We start from the raw sequence: 22,100 nt of genomic DNA, 5'->3' as shown, positions 1-22,100 counted from the left end.
CTTGGGAGTCCACTTGGCCTGCTATTTATTATAGGCCACATGCTTGTGGTTTAACCAGGTCGATGGATACAACTCGGTTCTCCTTTTTACCAGCAAGGGGCGGTAGTACTACTGATTAGGCATGAGCGGATTTTGCGGATTGGCAATCCGCGAATTTGCGGATTTGCGAACTCGCAATCCGCAAAATCCGCGAATTCCCGCGAATTTGCGGATTTTTTTTTTTTGTGTTCGCCCGTGTTTCTGCCAGTTCGCGAGGGTTTTTACAATTTCGCAATTTGCGAACTTACCTGTCGGGTCGCAAGTTTTGCGAACTTGTTGTTTCTACGTGTCCAACCTGTTTGGGACACTCTTCTTCATCACTGCCACTCTCTGTCACCACTGCCACTCTCTGACTACTCATGCCACCCTCTGGCCCACCCATGCCACCCTCTGTTTCATCACCACACCCTCTGGTTGTCCAGTGTACATTATTTTCGGCAAAGCAAAGCACACCTTCCCTGCCTCAAGTGACCTGAATTAATTTGGGGCTGATTAATGTGTCACAGAATATTTTTTTAGCTGGCACCTGCTTCCTTAGTGCGCCCTGATTAGTGATCTTTTGCACTTGCTAAGTGCTTTCATTGTTGCAAAATTAGTTACAACACCTGCCCTGCCCCAACTGACAATAATAAATTAGGGGCTGATTAATGGATTTTAACTTCCAGCCTGGCTCCTGCTTGTCTCCCTTAGCTGTAATTCATGACCTTTGTGGCATATGTGTAACTATTCTGAGGTTCAGAGCAGGGTCACATAATAGTTTCAACTGGCAACTGAACTCTGGAGGGGCCCCTCAGGAAGCACTACAGGAAATGGCTACTAATGATGTGCCTGAACTTTTGAACCTGGTAAGTAGTTACTTTCAGTTTTGCTTAGATCATATTTCTGCAATTTCGCACTTATTCGCGGGGCGCGAACTCACGCGAACAGTGCGAGCAGTGCGAGCAAAATCCGCTGCTCGCGGATTTGCGGATTTTGCAGGAAATTCGCAAATCTCGCGGATTGCGGATTTCCCGAAAATCCGCAAAATCCGCGAGCGGAACGGATTTTCCGCCCATGCCTACTACTGATCTTGTTCCGTTGATACTTAAGACAGGTACTGCTTTTCTGTAAGAAGGCCCAAATTCCTTCTTCACCGCTATTTTTTCTCTGACCAGATCCCCAATCTTTGGAATCCAGACAGGTCTTGCTGGGACAGGTGGTGTGTCTTCAGTGGTTGTTGGCTGTTGTTTTAACTTTATGTTGCTCAGGGCTTTTCTTGTTTCATTTAAGTCCTGTAAAACAGCCAAACGATCTTTGATTTCAAAGGCTTTCTTATCATCTTTTACCACTGAAGCCTGACTATCAAGGTCCTGAACATACATTCTAGTTCCGAACAATAGTTCGTACGGGCTGAAACCTTTTAGAGAATTTCTTGGCAAATTATTAAGACTACGTTGGACACTTGGTAAATGTTTGACCCACCCATCACCCGAACCTAATACCTTTGCTGTTATAGATTGCTTTATGTCCCGGTTTTTTCTTTCCACTACACTGTTCCCTTCGGGGTGAAATGGACAAGAACACCGCAACCCAATTCCCATGCTGGTCATGGCCTCCTTATAAGCTCTAGAGCTAAAAGCAGGACCCTGGTCAGAATGGAGACTGGCTATTGCGTATGTGCCGATAAAGACTCGCAGATCTTTTATAACAGTTTTAGCATCAGCTGAGCGCTGGGGCCACATTTTTTAAGTGAATGAATTCTTAAATGATATACAATGGGACGCATTTCTCTTGTTTGATTATGCGTATAGATCGCCTTATGCTTTCTATGAGGGTTCCTGACACTACGCTGGCCGGTTCGTCACTGCGATCTCTGTTACAGTCTTCGCAATTATTTGCAAAATAATGAATATCTACGTTCATTCCCGGCCACCAGTATTCTGATTGTAATTCTTTCAGAGATTCCCTGATTGTTTAGTGTCTCAGACCCAACCCCATATGCGCTTCCTGTAATAGGAAGATTCTTCTGTTCGTGTTTGGAATTACCTTATCCCCCACTCCAGGGATTCGAGCAAAAGGAACGGAGTTTGCATCAATTACGTATGCATAATTGAGTGGATAGTTCACGGGTATTGCTGCAGAGCTGCCTTTTGAGGACGTTTTTACTGCCAGCATGGTTTCCCCGTCTATGTATTTTTCTGAACGCTTTTTTGTGGCTACGGAAGCCGGTTTAGTTGCTTCCGCTGTGGCTGTATTAGCCAATGAATTCCCTGCAACATGAACGCGATCACGTTGATGACTCAGAGTGTGTATCACGTGAGTCTTTTGTAGTTCCTTCTTTAAAAGAACTACTTGTTCCCAAAGCCTGTTATGCTTGATTGTGACACCTGTGTCGTCTTTGTAACCATTTTGAACCCAGTTCTGCAACTCAATATTGTAAGAGTTGACGCAAAAATGCGAATCGCACACGATTAGTGTCGGGAATTCACGTTCGGCATTTTCAAGCGCCAACTTTAAGGATCTGATTTCAGCTCGCTGAGCTGAACTTTTTCTCAATGATTCAGTTTTTGTTATTTTCGGTCTGAATTTACCGCAGAGCCAGCGACCTTTAACAATCGCACAGGCTGCATCGTACGTTTTATCTTCTACGTTGTAATGCTGTATGAATCTATCTGTATATATTATACAGGTATACTGTTGGAGAGGCAGAATTTCGAATGGCAGAGAATATTCTTGTTCATATTTTAATTCATTCAGTTTTTTAAATTGTGGAGCAAAATAGTATTTCACGTCTTCTGCCGCAAGTGAGCTTTCCCACTGTATCCATTTCGGATCTAGTGATACTGTAGGCAGGTTTACTGGGCTGAATAGTGCCTCGAAGGCTGATTCTGCTGTGAGAACAGTGATTCTTTTGCCTTGTGCCAGTGCTCGTTCTTTTGCTATAGCAGTTTGCACTGCTTTTACGATATTTTCTGTGAGACTGAATGTTTTTTCTTCTTTTGTGTACAAATGTGATTTGTAAGCTATTGGTACCGTTTCTCCCTCATTAGAGGTTAGGTACGTAAATCCGCATCTTCCTCGGATGACTCGGATTACAAGGTCGCGTGTGTTGTCACGTGTTTCTAATTTTGTTTTTGCTAACATGTCTGTTTGCAGTGATCTCAAAATTATTGTGTTTTTTTGAGTCCAGTTGATTGGTTTAAAATCAGGTTTTATTAATTCGTAGAGAGGTTTAACCCTCTCTGCATAGTTTAATATGTAAGTTCTTCCGAAATTCAGGAAGCCTAGAATCGATTGTAAGTTCTTCAGCGTTTTTGGTGCTTGGAGTATAGCGCACTTCTCTAAGAAATTGTCCGCTAGGCTTTTGCCTTCACTTGATAATTCGTAACCTAAAAATAGTACTGTTAGATGGGCAATTCGAGACTTTTTAAAGTTGAATTTGTAACCCTCTGCTGCAAACCCAAGTATTATGGTGTTTACTCTTTTCAAGTGAATATCCAAGTCGTCGTCTGTAAGATAGATGTCATCGACATAAGATAATGCCTCATCATCATATATTTGTAGTAACTCTGTTACTCTGGCTGAAAATAATCCTGGGCTATTCTTGAACCCCTGTGGTAGCCTACAGAAATTTTTCTGTGACCCCAATATTGAGAAAGCGGTCAAGTACCTGCTCTCTGGTGCAATATTTTGACAAAACAATTCATTAGAAATGTCTAAGGTTGTTTTGTATTTTTTGTGAACGATGTTATTCATCAGTGCCGCACTTTGCGAGTTTTGAACCGCAAATGTTTTGCAACACGAGTTAAGGTGTCTGTAGTCCAAGGCTAGACGATATGAATTGCCTGGTTTGGAGACAGGAAACAAAGGATTGTTCATTTGAGAGGTGCATGTTTCAATCACCCCCTGGTATTCAAGTTGATCTAAAATCTCCCTGACTTGTTTCTTAGCTTCTTGCCTAATTGGATACTGCCTTTGTGCAGTAGGTTGACTTTTTAACTGGATTTCGTGAGGAGGAGAGTCCTCATCCCATCCTACATGATTCTTATATAATGCAGGTGCTTGAGCTACTGCCCATTTCCTTGCATATATATATTTTTTGTGAATTGGAATGTGATTTGAGAAGGCAGGTATAATCATTTCTTCGCCATGAGGGCACTCCCTGACAAACTCTGGGGGCCAATCTTTCTCAGCTAACAGGATGTCATAGCCTTTTGAGAGGTTATCCCAAAATAGACCCCTTATTTTCCTAGTCTTATCTCCCTCTATACGCAGTGTTATTTCGTATATCTTATGAGGTTTGCTAACTCTGGTGTCTGCAGTTTCAACTTGAATGTATTCATTCGTGTCCACTGTCTCCAGATGATTCATCAGGATCTTGCGAGCTATGCTGATTTGTTCTGCACTGTCTAGCATTGTCTGTGCCCACTCTCCGTTTTTCAGCTGTGTCCTCAGTATTCTCGGCATGTTCGATTACTCTAATACTGGCTACCTTCTTTCTTGGAAATTGTGATTTTTTACTTTGAGCAGGTTCCTTGTCTTTGGACTTGGTGTGCTCTTCTGGGTCGGACCGGCCTCTTCTTTCAGATTTCTGCGAAAAAGATCGAGAGGGAAATGTATCAATACTTTGATATCTATCAGGCTTTTTCAAGTTATCCCTATTTCTAAGGTTATATCTTTTTTCAGAGTGCTCCCTCTGGGGAGACTGGTGTTCTCAAGTCGGAGTTCTTTCCCTCCGCAGAGGAGACCTTCCTCTGGACTGGAAAACTTTTTCCTTGGGAGTAGATTGTTTATTTCCATCCCAGCTCTTTTTAGGAGTGTTTAGATTATTTTTAATAAATAATTTTTCAGGATTTTCGAGTAGTTGGGGTTTTACTGGTTTTCCACCCAAGCTATCTCTACCTAGTTCCTCATAGCATTTTTCTATGATTCTGGCGAGCTCAATTGGTTGATCTGTTATATCTGTTTCCTTCAATTTCTGGCGGATCGCCACAGATGCTGCTTCTCCTTTTATGTTGGCTAATAATATAGCCGAGACCTGCTTCAAGTCTTTCAGTAATTTCATACCAAGAGTTAAAGCAGGTTCTGGACCGTATTCATTTTGAATCTGTTTTAGCACATCTGGTATTACCACCATGGACGGAACACCATGTGTTTTTATGTAAATGGAAGCAAAAACTGTACCCCAAGTGTCACAGTCCTCCACATGTGGTGCGACCCCCATTGGAAGGCAGATGGTCAGAATCCTGTGTTTCTCAATAGGGGTAGTATTCGGAAATACTGCCTCTATTTGAGTTATTTTCCGTGCTAACCAGAAAGGAATTTGTTCCCGTTTTATGGGTTTTTTACCAAGACATGATTGTATGTTCTGTGGTGTAATTTTATTTGTGTTCCCCTGATGAGGGGTCAGCTGTGGAACATTAACAGCTGTTTGGACTGTTGCAGTCCGCATTACATATTGGACTAACTGTCTATGTATTTTAATCAGTAATTTTAGCTGTGCTAAAAGTTCTTCGCGAGACATTTTATCAATGTCCGGATGTGGTGTGTAGCTGGCTAGGACCGGCCACGTTGCTCCTGGTCTACCTAGTGGACCGAGCCTGGTAATGTGATCAGTATGTTTTAGGGCGCCTTTAAACCAGAGCAGGTGCTCTTGGTATTTCAATGGAATTTCAATCTCCTCGAAAGGAGCGTACTCTTCCGGTGGTTTCTCTATTTTGTAATAGTGAAACTCTTGTGTTGTAGTGTTTGCCGCTGGAAAGTTTATCCATGAATAGAATACCTCCGTCTGCCGATATTCGTGTGCCTCTATCACAAAAATGACTGTACCACCTTGTGGTGTCAGTCCGTTTTCTATAAGTTTTAACGTTATAGATTTTCTTAAGTTTGCCGGGATGATAATTGCACCCGGTTCATTAACACTGGTGTCCCGTTGATTTGCATCTACTGCGGCTCCACCGGTTTCGACAACTGCATCGTCATCACTATCTGGCATTGTCTGTCAGAAGTGTTTTTTATTTCAGATCAGGTTTCAAGGAGACAAAGATTAGGTGCACAATATTTTGGAACACTGTATCCTTCAACGTTGAATAAACCAGAAACTCTACATAGGAATCTCTTCCTACTAAGTTCAGGCGGATTTTAACCTTTCACCCACTCCAGACGTCTATTGGAGTATTTACGGGAGAAAGGGTCTGTGTGAAAAAGCACGACTGAGTTACTCTAACGTCTTGTGTTAGTTTTATCGCCTTACCAAACGTTGGGCGCCATGTAGTGTAGTTCCTATTTTCCCTATAGGCCCTGCGCATTGGAATAACATAAACAGCAGTGTAGACGTAGGAGTGCGGTCTTCTAGGTCTCTACTGACTATGTTAGACTTAATTGGGTTTGTACCAGCTAGCTCAGAGGTCACTGGAAACTTTCTTGACTAAATAGGAAGTGATCAGCTTCTTTGGCTCAGACAAGAAGGGATTCAGTTTTCCAACAACCGCATTAACATGACAACTTTGCTCCTCAGATAAGAGTCAATCTCTAGAGTCGTGTGAAACAATAGACAGCTATTTCACTCAGTCAGTTGTGCAAGATTACTTTCACCAGGATGCAGAGAATAGAGAGACGGGCGTTTTCAATAAAAGGTATTATTTATTGAACAGTCTTCCTTCTCATGCAAGAGAAATGAATTGCCACAATTGCAAGACTTGTTATTATAAAAAGTGCGTACAGTAAGATCAGTATCACGAAGTAATACTGTAAAAGCATTGATATGGTTTCTTAGCCATAAGATGATTAAAAGGAATAAAATATATACATTCATATATACATTTGGCTAACGACCTCAACTGGTGCTTCTAACTACGCCTACCCCAGTGTACCTGACCTAAGCCTAACACGTGGAAGGGAGTAAGTAAGTAGCAAGTTAAGTTAAGTTGGTTTTGCCAAGGTTTGCTTCAAGAATTCTCTCTAAGGGTTTAGTCAGCACCGTACCTTGGGAATAGAATGTTGGAGGTCTGGTATCTCTTCTCAGGACTCGATATTCCAGTCACCTGCAAGGGTAGGCTGGAAACGCCGGAGCTGGATTTTCTCGGCAGGAGAAAAGACAGCGTCTTTCTCAGCGCGTCAAAGAGGAGGGGCAGCGTCCGTGGGCTTTCGCATCTGCTGGGCTTTCTGCAGAGGGACAGCTGTTTCTGCTCCTGTATTCACCACCACCGCTGTGTTTGCTTAAGGCAACGTTGGTATTATTTATACCTGAAAGGGGCCGAGTTTGACGTAAGTTGTGGACATAAGACGTCAATAAAGATGTCACTAAGAACTGGCCGTTCTTACAGTGCTCGTTAGGAGTTCTATTACAAATCAAAACAAAGCTAGCGGGGCTTTCCCAGGTTGCTGGAGGTTTGAAGTGTTGAAAGAACTCGGTGTGCTATCTAGGAATCTAAGGAAGTGACTCCTGCTGTGTCATGGACTGACATGGACTGCAGAGGCGACTTGCTGAAATATGGTTTTGGATATTATGCCATTATAGGGATATGTATCGATTATAGCCGTATAGGGGCATAAGGTCATGATATTGATCGGGTCCTAGATAAAACACAACATAGGTTGTTGGCACGCCAGGACAATCACACAATAGTGTTTGGTAAATGTGTATGGAGTGGATCATGTAGTTGCCTTACAAATGTCAGCTATAGGGATATTCTCAAGGAAGGTCTCGGTGGTCCGTTCTTATGGATTGAGCTGGGAAGCCAAAGTTCTCTTGGCTTTAGGTAAGTGGTTTGGAAGCACTTGGCAATCCACCAGGCTATATCGGCTTTTAATTAAGGATGGCATTTGTAAGAGTTAAGCAAACACAGCGAGAAAATAATTTCGGAAAGGCTTGGTCCTGTCGAAGTAGTACAATATTCTGTGTTTTACATCAAGAGTATGAGGAGCCTTTTCTTCTACTGAGTCTAGTGAGAGAAAAACCTCTATGGTTTGGTTCATATAGAAAGGTGATATCACTTTTGGAAGGTATTTGGGGGACTTTTGTAATCAGTATTAGTGTAGCAATAAATATTCTATGTTGATTAGTTACATGCTGCTTTATGCCAGCCAGAGGTCGCTTTAAAACACTGAATGGGAAAAATGAGACGAAAAGAGAAGCAAGAAGTGATGAAAGGAGAAGACAGGATTACTGTGAACAATGAAGATGATTTATCAATGGAGTAGTCTTGCCTAAAATGTTGAAATCTGACAAGACAGAGCAATAGTGCATTGTGGACTTCTGGCCTTAGGCATCTGGTCGGGAGGGAGGGAGCAGGATGGTGGTCCATTGGATCCCCTATGTATTTGCCCCTAGACTGTGTTTACTGTTACTGCAACTTTTTGATGTTTGTTGTTTATCTCATAAACTTGAGTAGTTTTGTCCTTGTACTCCTTTTCTATGCTTCATATTATCATGCTCCTTCATTAAAACTAAAAAGAGGAAAAGATGTTCACTTTTGATAATCAGGACACGAGCAGGATCTCAGGTCTTAGGGCCATATGTATGAAAATGTCTATTTGCGATTCTCAAATAGCGATTTTTTGCGAATCGCTATTTGAGAATCCCAAAACGCTATGCATGCAGGATTTGCAATAAAAAAAATTAATTCTACATATTCCTTAATGGCGAATCGCAAATTGCGATTCGCAATTAAGTAATATCTCCCCATTCATTCCAATGGGCCTAGAGACCTATAGGAATGAATGGGAAGACATTCTCAATTTGCGATTCCCAATTAGAGAATCGCAAATTGCGACTGCAATTTCAATGGTGCCAGAGTGTCAAAAGGACACCCTGTTACACCCCTGAAATGAGCATGGGTGCAGATGTGGCACAAATACATGCCCTAAGGGCATGTATGTGAGTCATATGGCACTTTGAAAAATGCAAAAAAGTGGCTTTTTTTAGAGATATCCCAAATTACCACCAACTTGAAGTTTGTGGTAATTTGCGATTTCTTAAGTCCAAATTGCACTTCTTCTGTGCTTCTTACATTGCATTTAAAGAATCGCAATTTGTGATTCCTTAAATGCAATCGCAAAATAGGGAATCGTAAAATTTGTGATTCCTTATTTTGCGAGGTGTGTTTAGTGTCATACATTGGACACTGCTGATTTGCGATCGAAAACACCAAAATCCTGCGAATTTCAGTGTTTGCGATCGCAAAATTGTCTTCATACATATGGCCCTTAGATTCATAGTAACACATAAAAATTGTTTTAAAACATTTCTTAAATGAACAAGAATAAAACTGAACAAATGACAATTAAGCATTCTTTTTCGCACCTACAACCAGTAATGACTGTTAATAAGGCACTCTTGCAATAATGGGCCTGAGGACTCATAAGAACTCATAGCAAGGGTTTAGTTAACAGCCCTTGTTGAAAGATTAATAAAAAATGATCACTTACCTGCCCGACGGTCGGCTGGCCGCCCGCCCGCCGCCTGTCTTCTGTGCCCTTCCTGGCTCCTGCTCGAACAGGAAACACCCAGGCTCCACTAAGCCAATCACAACGCTGCAGTGCAGCGTTGTGATTGGTCTGAGCACTTCTGATGCTTTCAAGAATGCTCCATATTTTAGATTAGTTGCAAGAGTTCCTATTGTGAATCTCTGCTTGTCTTTTTAGATCCAGGAGCTCCACAGAGAGGAACAGCAGTGGACTGACTACACAGAGGATGAGCTGGCGGTGAAGATGAAACTCAGTTCCGACATCTTGGACTGCCTGCTGCGGGACACCATTGGAGTTCTTAAGACTATCTGCACCAGAAGGACTCACCAGTGAAGTCCCCGTTCTGCCAGGACCACAAGGATACATTGAGGAAACATTGGTGAAATGTCAGCTTGAAAGGAAGAATCCCATCAAGAGCAGGGTGACCAGGGCTTCCAAAGAGCAAATTGAAGGGCATTCGCACTTGAAACCAGCACTTTTATTGAAAATGTAGATATCTTCATATGGAGGTTTAACTATCCCTGAGTGTGTCAAATATGTGCAAATTAGAGGAAATTTGTTGCAGCGAGATCTCGCAATTTGATCAAGTAGAGAAGCTGGAATTATTAATTGGGTCTTTCTGTTCTGCAGTTGACAATTTATCCATTGAACCAAATCCACCCTGGCAGCACCATCAAAAAGGGGAGGTTCCACGCTGTTGATTTGTTGAGCAGGTGTGATTTATGTAGAGGAATCAGGAGAGGCGCCTTGACACAATGCCCAAGAAAGGTGCTTAGAAGGAGGCGTGGTACCTACGGGTATAAAGTCAGCCGGCTTACAGGGATTTCTCAGATGGTGATTCAAGGGACTATTGAAAGTGACATTTACAAGTGATGAAATCTGAACATGTCTCTTTTCACGTGTAAAAATTGGGTGTGGGAAAATTGTGAATGCCTATGAGCACCCAAAATGTGTCTACCACATTCTCAATAACCACAGTCTAGCACGCCTCTGACAGCATCCATAATACCAGCCCTCCCCTTAAACGTACGTCTACATGAAATCCACCAATCAGGCACTTTTTTATAGCTGTAAATTCAGCCTGCGAGTTTGAATTTCCACAAAAGCTGAATCTATCAATGTTATGTTATGCTATCCTATGCTATGCTACGTTATACAATGCTGTTTTGTTATGCTGCGCTATACAACAGTACGTTACGTATCGTTACGTCATGTCGAGGGCTAGGTAGTGAATCCTGTTTGAAGAGCCATGTCTTAAACTTCTTGTCAAGGTCTAGAGTTGAGGTGGCAGATCTGCTGTGCAAGGGCAAGTTGTTAATCAGGTTAATAAGTACTCGACGATAACACTAGTAGTGTACCGAAGTGACAGATCTCTAGAGAATATGTTTCGTGAATCTGGCCCTATGTGTAGAGTATTCACAATCACAGTTTATGTCTCTAATATTAATCCAGACGCAGTGAATAATCTGCATGCACTGATATGGGTGCAGGTCAGAAAACGTAAGCGCCTTATGTGCTCTGTAGTTATCAGGGGAGGGATGTTTTCAGTCTACAATTCTACTCTGCAAGAAAAGAAGACAAGTGTATTTAATGAATACATAAATGGATGAATTATTGGACTTCTATTCACTATCTAAAAAATAGGTCTCTGGGTACAAACCACATGGGCACGTTCATTGTCAGCAGCCAGAGGATGGTGGGCCTGGAGTACCTGGATTAGTGTTATGGAATTATGGTACAAGAACTGAATGCTCCTGTTTATTGCACTGGTGGTTCACGCCAAGTCAACCACCTGGACTGAGATACTCGAGAGAAGGATCCTCATAGCAAACGCCCCATGCTGCAAAGTTTGTGTCGCTGGTTGTTGACTGGTAGCGGTAAGCTAAGGGTGAGGTTCCGTGACAATTGTAAGTGGTGTTTTTAACTCGCACGAATATGGTCGAGTCTAGTATCTATGAACCGCAAATGACGAGTTTTGTAAGTGTGCGCAGTTTCGCTGTGCTAACTTAAACCGTTCGTTTGTTATGTGGGTTTGTCATCTGTACCCACGGGTTCCATCTTAGATACGGCATCCATTTTGTCTCTTGCCCTCAAGTAGCCAGCGAACGGACGCTGTCCGCTTCGCGACCCTGGGACTCCCAAGATATGGCGGAAGACGCATGTTCTTTGTAAGTGTCTTTATGACGAGGGGGATGCTACTGTAAGGCAGATGGCGCCGCTCGAGGCTCATCTTGCCGCACGGGCTTATTGTCTCAGTCGTGCATCTCATTAGGCACGTCCCTTTGATGCCTGTATCTCGTGCTTCTCGACACTCCCCTTTTACACCCTTTCCGATCTCCCTACTGTCTCCGTCTTCCTCTGCACCTGTCTTCGTTCCTATTTCGATCTACTTTACTGCTGATTGGAATTTGCTAATGGTGGGAAGATGGGTTTTTACAGTTGGGAATCGCCAAATGTTTCCGCACTTATGTTCCGGATCTTGTGTGTTTCAAAGTGATCTAAGCGACCCCTCTGAGAGCGACTTGTGGGAACCAGGTTGTAAACTATTGTGTATCATGTTATCCTATGGGTAAAAACTGTATAAAAGGAGCGATCCACAAATACAATTTGAAGCAGTCTCCCCGAACTACACTCGATGTACTTCCTGTGACTTCTGTGTTCCCTGCAGTAAATAAACCTTGACTCTTTGACGCCGAAGGAAGTGTCCCGTGTCTCTGTGACTTGTACGCCGGAGCAGGTTACCCACGAAGGTTTCAGGTGTTGTGCCCTGGCACCGCTGGGTCGAAAGAACCCAGTCCTTCAAGGGCCTCATTTACAAGCCTCTTCTTTGCTTTTTTTGACGCAGCAGCAGTGCAATCAGTGCGCCACACTGCTCCTTATCTACAAACTGACGCATTGGGTCAAATGCCAGGTATAATGTATGCAGGGTAGGCGTTCCCACGCAAAAAGCCACATAGAAGCGGTGCAGTGACATTTTCAAAATTTTTGTCAAAATCCTTACACCTGCTCAGACCAGGCGTAAGGGTTGACGCAGGGCTTTTTCAATGGAACTCGCCTATGTGATCTGTCACATTGCTGGAGTTGGGCCAGTTTTGCGACCATTTGGAATTATTAAAATGTATTGTTTGCTATAAGAAGACCTATATAACACATTACTTATATGCCATACATTCACATGGCATTAACATTTTGTACAATCCACATCTACAACTGTTTAAAGCTTTATCAGAAAAACGTGTCCCTTTTCGTTCAACTCCCCTGCGTGCAATTCTACACAGTTATTGGTCTAGCAGTCATACCTGAGACCCTCGAAGCTCAAAAGAGGACCAAACTTCCATATTTATCCACATTTTAAAATAAATACAGGAAGAGAAATAGATGGTTTTCTGTCTGTATTTATCTGGAGCAAATCAGTGAAATCGGAAAACTGTGAACCGTATGTATGAATAATCAGGCGGATCAGGTGACGTGACAGTCTTTCAATTTTAGTCCTGCAAGAGTTTTTCTTTTATGTTTCCCACATTCTTGCATGGTGCTGTGGTTTGATTGGCTATAAATGCTGCACTTCACCAAAAAGAAAATATATGCTTGTATGTTTGAAAAATGTGAACATTGTACTTGATCTGCTAACTTTGTTTGCACTGTTTGAGAACTTGAGAGATATTAGCAATGATTTGTGTTTGCAGTGCATTTGTCCCTGCTGAGCAGTACCTACTTGTGTGCTCTACATCACATTGACAATCAAACGTGTGTGCACGTGTGTTCATTGTAGAAATTATTAACAATGTGTTGTTTAAGACCTGTTCTACTCTAGTATCCCAATTGCTCATATGATGTTGATCATTATTAATTATAACTAAAGAATAATTCTCCTTCAGTAGCACAAGGATCACTTCCATTACTCCATTCCACTGGAAATCCGTGCTTCCGGTCCTGGTTTTCATGTAATAGAGCAGACCATCCTCTTATCTGAAGCCTTCATGTGCTGGAAGGCTTTGAGGATTTTAAGGGCTTCCAGCAAAACAGAAATTTGCCTTCTGGCGCGCGCCATAGGCTGAAAGAAGGCAGTTTTTACGGCGTTTGCAAGAATATGGTGCCACCCTATAGGCAGCTCTATGGCTCTTGCCTTACCCGACTTATGGAAATGCCAGTCTTGCTAAGCTTAGTCATCAAACTAACACACTTGATGGACATGACTGCAAAGTTGATGACTGCTCAAACTGTATGGCATTGTGGTGGACCCAGTGCTTAATTTGAGCCAGTGGTTTCCGGTGCTCAGCACCTGCACCTAATCATCAACACCAGAACTTTCCATGAGCACCAGTTAAGGACACATTCATTTACAGGGAGATTTGCCTAGAATCACAGGATATTGAGCTGATGCCGAGACTCGAACCTGGAATTTCAGGTCCGACGTCGGCAGCTCTTGCCATTAACCACATCCTCGCCCCACTTTCATGGTTAGAGTTCGTTCTGTTTTAGATAGCAATAACAGGGAAATGGGCTGGTGCAAGCCGCCTTTTTACAAATGAACCACAGGATGGATCCACCTGGCCACCCTTCATTCACCTGCTCACTCACCGGCTCACCCAATTCTCACCTTCCGAGTGGGTGATTCACATTCACTCTTTCCTGAGCCTGAGCAGGCAAGAGCATTAGGAATGTCAGCACCTGTCCAGAATGGTTTGGGGAAGATGGCCAGAATTATGTGTAAAAACACTACGACAACCCCTTCATTTGACAGGACAGTTTTCCTAGTACATTAGCCAAAGCGACAGAGAAGCCACTGCAGCAAGTGTTGCAGTAACTCAGGGAATGGCACTGCACCCAGGAGCAGTATTCCTCTGCAGCTGTGGATGAAGTGATTGCCTGGAATGAAATGATGCGGCTCCCTCGGTGCTGCGTCAGCTAAAGAGGCTGTGGATTCTCCTGTCTAGCCAGTCCTGAAAGGACCCACCCTTCTCACCTGCCCAGCACACCTTACCTGTCTCTGTGGGACAAGTCGAGCCCTGCTTGCTTCTAACCTGTCCAACGTGTCCTGATGGAAATTCGCTGTTCTGGGTGTTTATTACCGTATTGCCTCAACACTGAGAAATTGTCACCTAGAAATTCGGCACACTAGAAATGGCAATTCCAAAAAATAACCTTGAAATACTCAAACGTTTTCAGAATTCAAGAAATAGGATACATAGTAAGGGAGAAGGGAAAAAAGATGAGGAAAAGGAAGGCAGAAAAATCAGGGAATAGGAGTTAGCTATTTTGTAGAAAAAAAGTAGGAAACAGAAATAAACTATAAAAAAGAAAATGACTGAGAAACAATAAAAGAAAAGAAGAAAACGAAGGGTAAGAGCTAAAAATAGAACTCTGTGGTTATGCAAGTAAGGGCAACAGATCTGAAACCAAAAAAGGAGATGGAGTGCAACTAAACCACGCAAAGGAAAACATATTTAAATGAAAACATACACACACAAAAAAAATCAAAAATGTAAATATATTGGGTACATTCATTTTTAGGTCTCCAAATGTTGCCAACCACGAGCAACTAGGACACAGAATTGTAAGCACCCAGCGATCACACAGTGTAAACGAAGACCAAGACCCAAAGTTTAAAACTGAGGGGTTGATTTAGAGCTTGGTGAATGAGAGACATCCTCCAAAAAGTAGATGTCCTTTCCATCATATTTAGAGTATAGATATCTATGAAGACTAAATAGGGTGGACAGGAGGACATCACCAATTTTTGGAAGATGCCAGGTATCGACCAAACTCCAAGCCAGGCCTTTAGTTTCCTCTTTCAAAATATAAACATAACGTGTATTTGTAAAGTGCACTTTAACCCCTAACTGGGTATCCTAGCGCTGAATAATAGATGTTTATTGATACCCAACTCAATGGTACTCATTTTATCAACCTCAGATGGATGAAAGACTGAGTGGACCGCCAGGATTTGAACCTGTGACCATGAAGTCGTACACAGACCCCTGCAGTGGATGCATTAGTACACTGAGCCACCAGACCCGGCAGTCTACAAACTCGCCGGGAGATCACCTTGATAGCGTATGAACAGCCTGATAGACTAGCTTCTGAACACCCATGATCTAATAAACTTTCGATATTAATATAAAAAGCCAGTGTAGTAAGCTTTTTCTGGCTAAGGGTGAATACCACCAGTGCAGTCCAGATTTGGCCGATGCGTAAGGGCCGAAGCGCTGTTATGCGCATAATGCAATGGTGCATTTCCACAATATTGAGGTAAGGCACACAGGGGTACTGTATATCAGAAGCTAGTGAATATGTTGCTGCTGATTACCAAAGGGTTCTTCGAAGCGATCGGTTGAGATGATAACGACATGCCAAGGTGACTGACTGTACACTTTCAGCTACAAAGGAAGACATCTGACACAGGGCTGTGTCTGGATGCATAGACTGGATCCCGGATGCTTGAATTTAAAACCCTAGTGGATACTAGTGAACCCTAGTGGATAGGATTCATCTCTTAACTGTTCCCTCTTACAAGCTCTGCAGATCTGGAGGCCGGAGATTTGCTTACCTGGCCCCCAAGTTCTGGAACTCTCTCCCTCTTCCTCTTAAAACTTCTAACTCTTTGATCCTTTTTCGTAAATCTTTAAAAACTTGGCTTTTCCCTCATTCTGGTTAGTCTTTCTGTCCCCTCTATTTCCAACCAGCGCCAGGAAACCCATGGTGTCAGTGCGCTATATAAGCACCCCTTACGATACGATACGATACGATACGACAAAGGATAGCGTGTAATGAGGGCAGTGCGACAACTGAAACGCAGGGTATCTCTCAGCTCACCCAAAGATGGGAGTGAGCACAGAGCCTGTGCCACCAGTGGGCTGGACACCTGAAACCTTGGGATTACTCATAGAAAGCAGAGATTTGACTAATTATGGTGGTTTTGAGGAGTTTGACCAATGAAACATGCCCACTGTTGGCTGGGGACTTGGGCCATATCAAGAAAGGGCGATACATTATCGCCTTTTTTATCGGCAAAAAACTGCCGCTAAAGCGGCGATAATGGGCTTGATAATATGCCCTTGTGAATTCCCATAGAAGCCCAGGTTAACACCAGAACCTGGGCTTCTATGGGAATTCACAAGGGCATATTATCAAGCCCATTATCGCCGCTTTAGCAGCAGTTTCCTGCCGATAAAAGCACCAATAATGTATCGCCCTTTCTTGATAATATGGCCCTTGGTGTCCAAAGAAGGTTTCTTGAGAAAGGGACTAGCAACTGCCCTTTTGAAGGATGGAGAAAGGGTAGTGGGTGAGGATTGCTTAAGCAGGCAATAAAGGGCAATATAAACTGGTGGCTAATACCTGGAGCTGTTTTCCACATCAGGTGTCTACCTGCTAGCCTGACTTCCTATTGGAAATGTCTGCTGTATGTTCAGTGTCATTTACAGGAGAATAAGATAAAGAGTTAAGAAGAGAATGGCCAGTCAAGATGCTAGCTGCTAAGGATTCTTCTACTGGTCTATAGCTTATCAATCATGCAAAAACTTTCACCAGGTTTTGAACACATATTTAGGTTTAAAAATATAAAACAAAATTCGATCATGCCCCATAAACAGCGGCAACATCCCCATATAGTGATTGTCCCAAAAATAAATATTATATGACCATCAACCTCTTTCACTCTTTATAATATGACAAAACCCAGATCTTCAGTTATCAAATTTCTATAACTTTTTCCCTAACATATACATTTTTGGAGCATACACCAGGAAACCAAACAGCTGAGCTAGGGTAAGACACTGAAAACAGTAACCTCTGAGTTAACAAAATATTTCAGGCAAATGCTTCTTTATATATTTAATGTACAGTAACCTTGAGCATAAGATTTTATTTATCTGAGCACACAAAATTCGACTCTTTCCAAAACTATTGAAAATCATTAATTGTGATCTCACTATGGCGGAATTGTTCAAACTACATGCTACGATCGAGTGAGAAATTGGTGTAAATTTTTATCGCTAAACAGACCTACATTGTGCTTTTTGTCATATAAGCTGTACATATGAAATTGCATGTGTATTTATGACCACAAATGTTAATTATACTCTTTTTCATAATGGGATTTTTATTTTTTTAATGAATTTCATAAAAATGATTTCTAGTCAATATTTGTCTGGCTCATTTTTTTGTTTGTTAATTGTTTCATACAAGCAGGTTTGTGGATGTCTGCTGTTTATTGACTACTTATAGGGGGCCCTGCGCCATCTTTAGTGATAGCAATTTATGTTGGAGTAGTCATCACGTTGATTTACAGAAGGCAGTCTTCACCTTAAGACAACCACACCTGGAAAACTGAAGTACAGATAGGTGCTGATGCGGACAAGATCACAGTGTGTGTAGACAGCACCAGAGGCAGAGGTGTTGCTCAGCGCTGAAGCCTCTGACTCTGAGCCTTGGGCTCACGGTTCGATCCCCAGTGCCAGCTCAGCTCAGCATCACGTGACTCTGGGCAATCTCCTCGATGGCCCCCAGCACCTTGAAACCATAAAGGGGGATATATGTTTGCTCTTTGCAAATAGGTCACCTGCTAAAGATGAAGAACACAACAGCCAGGAAAGTAGTCCAAGCTGGGAGAAAGACCAACATACTTCACCTCCTGAAAGAAACAAGCATTTGCAAAGTGAATAGGTCTTGCTTTGGGACAATATACTTTGCCACTGGATTTAGCATCCTCAATGCAGTGCAGCATGACAAAGAGCATATATATTATAGCCTTATAGCCCGCCGTAGAGGGCTATACCTGCTATTAAAGGCCCTCTCCAGCGTTAAAGGCCCGAGCCGAAGGCAAATGGACGAGAGAATGTGACATGGAGCTGGGAAGGCGAAGCACACAGGTGAGAAAGAAATGCGAGGGAGAATCACTGAGGCAGAGAAAAAACAACATAAGCATTGTGGAAGGGGGAAGTACATGAGGGAGAGAGCTGAAAAAACAAATGCATTTTCGTGGAATGCTTACACAGAAATAAAAAAGTTGCACCTGAAAAGTGAGCAGTGGAAGGACACAAATGATGCATCCATAGTCCTGGAGAGGGACAAATGCACAAAGAGAAAGCCCACATAAAGTAACGAATAAGAAGCAAGAATGAAAGTGACACTGAAGCCAACTAATGGTAAGCAATGGACAGGCTCTAAGCCCACTGTAAGCTGACAAGATGTCTAGCAACAGACAGCGCTTGCCCTGACGAGTAAGCAAGACCAAAATATACTTACTTGGGACGCCACCTAGGATCACCTTCAAATTACAACGGTCTGCAGACAATCCCAACATTAGTGAAAAAACAAGTTCAGCCTTAAAAGCACACAACACAACTTCTAAACCTCCAGAAAGATCAAAACAGCCGTGTAGAAGAACATTACTGCAGTGAGACGACTCTCACTGACCACCATCAGAAAGGTAACCCACTTAGAGTCTCTGGGATTTAATATTATATACATATCACAACACATAACACAGTGGTAAAAGACATCTCAACTTCTTACTACGGGAAACAACCTTTACAACGCAACCATCACATCGCACTACACTTACAACGCAGTCATTACATTGCAACATCCTGATGTAAATATATAATTTACCGTCTTAATTTCTATGCAGATAAGTACTTAATCAATAATAACTCAAATCGAAAAGAAAAAACCAGAGTCCGTGGTGTTAGAGTTCTTAGGGGTTTTATTCCTCAAAAAGGAATGGTCAAGACCAGGATATCATGTTCTTCCCACCACAGGGGTGGAAGAAGGGATAGAGCGCTACATTTTATTGACAGTACATAGCTTATATACTTAATTCATGTCATAGAAAGCAATACAGTAGGCGTAACAGCTGAGAGAAGACAAGATAACAGTATCCACGTGTTACTAGTACGTAATCAGAAGGCGTGGACTAGGCGTGAACTGGAGGTGTGTGCTAGAAACGTCACAGGTAGGTGTCACAAAAAGGGGTGGCACTAACAGAAATGTTGCAATGTCAGCAGAAATCGGAAACTTGGATGCGCGCGCAGCTGCATGACGTGTGATTGACGTGAAACTGGAGGGTGCAGGGGACTTGACATTTACACTGACGGAAAGAGACAGAAGTCTGGCATGTCAGATCAACTCGTACTTCTATCATATCTGATATCTGATGTTTGGGAACCATATTATCTGGACGGAAAGGTCTCTGGGGCAGAAGCTATTCTATACTGACTATGGATGCGTGTATGAGCGCCTGAGTGTCTACATGAGAAGCGTGGGGCATGGGGCCTTCCATGGGAGCATGGTAACAGAGGCTATGAATTACTTGCACTGAGACAGGTCGGCCCTTTGGCTCTGTAGCTGAGGGGGATGTTTACTGAAGCTAGTAGGCAGGAATGTATTTTCGAGGAGCGGAACAGATAACTCGAAGGTTATAGTCAGTCTTGGCAGGCAGCAGGCTGAGCTGAGCGCGGTGGGCCGCGCTGGAAGTAAGTCAGAGTTCACGGGTACAGAGGCAGCCTGGGCTGAGGCTTTCAGAGTCAGAAGCCAGAAAAAAGGCTCGATGGCAGAGATTCAGGGCCTACTTTGCCAGAGCAGAAAAACGTGTAAGGTACACTACAAAAAGACGTTGGCATAGCATACTTAGGAACGGACTATTTAACCCATTCAGGGTGGGTCTGAAAGAGGACATGTTAACGTTGGACGCAAATGTATTTGCGTCTTCATAGCTGGCACAGGAGGGAAGTTACATGCACTTTAAGCTGGTACATGGAGACGGTGGGGTACGCGCTAGGGAACACAACTTGACCATAAAATTTATATTTCCTCATTCCCTCCTTGTTCCCTACGGACCCTTCATGATATATCGATCCTCATGAATCGATCAGTTTGTTCTTGTAACATCATTTGCTCCTCTTTCTTTCTTTTGCGTTTTGAAAGGAAACTGGAATGTTCAATGCATGACGTGGCACACAGTCCACAAATCGCTGGCCCACACTGCAGGCACAGGCAGCAACTGAATACTAGGACTAGGCCAATGCCTAGGAAGGATAGGATCTTCCATCCCCAAGCGGTTAACGTTGTCCAGAACCAACCGGACCAAGTCCAGGTGCCTGGATTCTGATGTATCTGATTTGCAATTTTATGGAGACGTGTAATGGCTTGATATACAGATGGTGCGTTTTGTGGAATGAAAACACAGCAACTTGACCCGATGACCTTACAGGCTCCACCTCTATCTGCCAAGATGACGTCAATAACAAGACGATTCTGAAGGACAACAACCCGCATAGCGGACTGCTCTTCGGTTAAGTTACCTAGGGCGGAGGCAGTTTCATTCACTACTGCTTCAAGTGTTCTAGTTAATCTGCGTATTAGTTTACTATTTTGAACAGGTCCTAAAAAGAAAAAGAATCCTTTATTAAAATCGGTGTACTGTTCCCATGCCGTTTCTGTGTAGTCGACAAGTGGGGTATCTCTTCTGAGTCTATTCTTTACTAGATTTTTATTTCTGTGGTAATCAGGAGGAGCTAGAAAAACAGGTGGCAGAAGGAATGCAATATAACAGGTACCATCCCAGTCGGGAGGTAGGCGTATGTATGCGGTATGACCACAAACAAAATAGGAATGACGGATAGCTTTAAAGGACGATTTACCATGATCACTGAATTCGACCACAGTAGTACATTTACTATGACCTAAGTGTACTGAACCTTTCTTCCTGACACATAATTCACCAGTGACGGGTAGTACTGACAGAACGGGCAGAACTGGTGCAGCTTCGGACTCAACAGTAAGAATCATAAGGTTAATTGTGTAATTACCTAATCCATACACTTCATTTTCTAGATCAGTTCCTATTCGAGTGGGGAGTCCCTCTTTATCAGGGTAACAGACGTCGAGCAGGACCAAGTTCAAGTTTCCCCAAACCCAGCCCCCATCGAAAACAGCAATATCAGGATCTAAGGAATTAATTATTTTAAACCATGCACCACAGGAGCCATTGTGAGTGAACGGGTACGGAAAGAGGGGCAGAGCTCCCTTGTAATTCTGGTAGGGAGGGAGTCGGCCACATATCCAGCAGTTTGTAGCATTATTAATCTGATGGGAATGATGTAGCATACTAATGAACATGTTGTTGCGCAGCGCAAGTCTGTAGGAGAGTTCATGTGGAGGTAACTCGCTAAAAGTGTGCTCAGCAGAGACATTGTAAGCAGATTGTTCACGCTTGAAAATAGGACAATAGATAGGGAGAAGTATACTTGCAACTATTATCAGAAGACTTAGAAAAAACATTATTAACAATGTCACTATACAGTGACTACGCAGTGATTTGCAGTATGTACGTTTCTTGACTTGTCTCTCTCTCTCTGTCAGGTGTTATCGCGCCTCCGAGAACCGATGACTAACGATGGGGTAAACTACATTTCCCAGAAGGCTGAGCGGAAGGAGGCGGAGCATAAATAGAGGAGGCGTCCGGGAGCCGTTGTCGGATATTCCGGTTCTGGTTCCTTGTTGTTCCTGGCGACGTTGCTGTGTACTTAGTTCTGTGTTGGTGTGGTGTTCGAGGCCTGTTGGTGAGTTCTTAACCGACTCCTCAACTCCGTCCTGTCCTCCGTTGGAGT

General features: G+C 42.9%; 1 protein-coding gene across 1 annotated transcript in view; it reads left to right on the top strand.

Annotated features, from left to right (window-relative positions):
* CCDC187 (coiled-coil domain containing 187) overlaps positions 1-14,791 on the top strand; it is a 296,756-nt gene extending 281,965 nt beyond the window's left edge. The window contains exons 35-36 of the mRNA XM_086919347.1: positions 9,664-11,374; positions 12,282-14,791. Coding sequence (XP_086775473.1) covers positions 9,664-9,819 — 156 coding nt within the window. The 3' untranslated portion in view covers positions 9,820-11,374; positions 12,282-14,791. The remainder of the gene's footprint in view (positions 1-9,663; positions 11,375-12,281) is intronic.
* Positions 14,792-22,100: the final 7,309 nt, after the last annotated feature.

Source organism: Lissotriton vulgaris, chromosome 5, assembly GCF_964263255.1.
Source record: "Lissotriton vulgaris chromosome 5, aLisVul1.2, whole genome shotgun sequence".
NCBI lineage: Eukaryota > Metazoa > Chordata > Amphibia > Caudata > Salamandridae > Lissotriton > Lissotriton vulgaris.
This window is presented reverse-complemented; position numbering and strand designations above follow the sequence as displayed.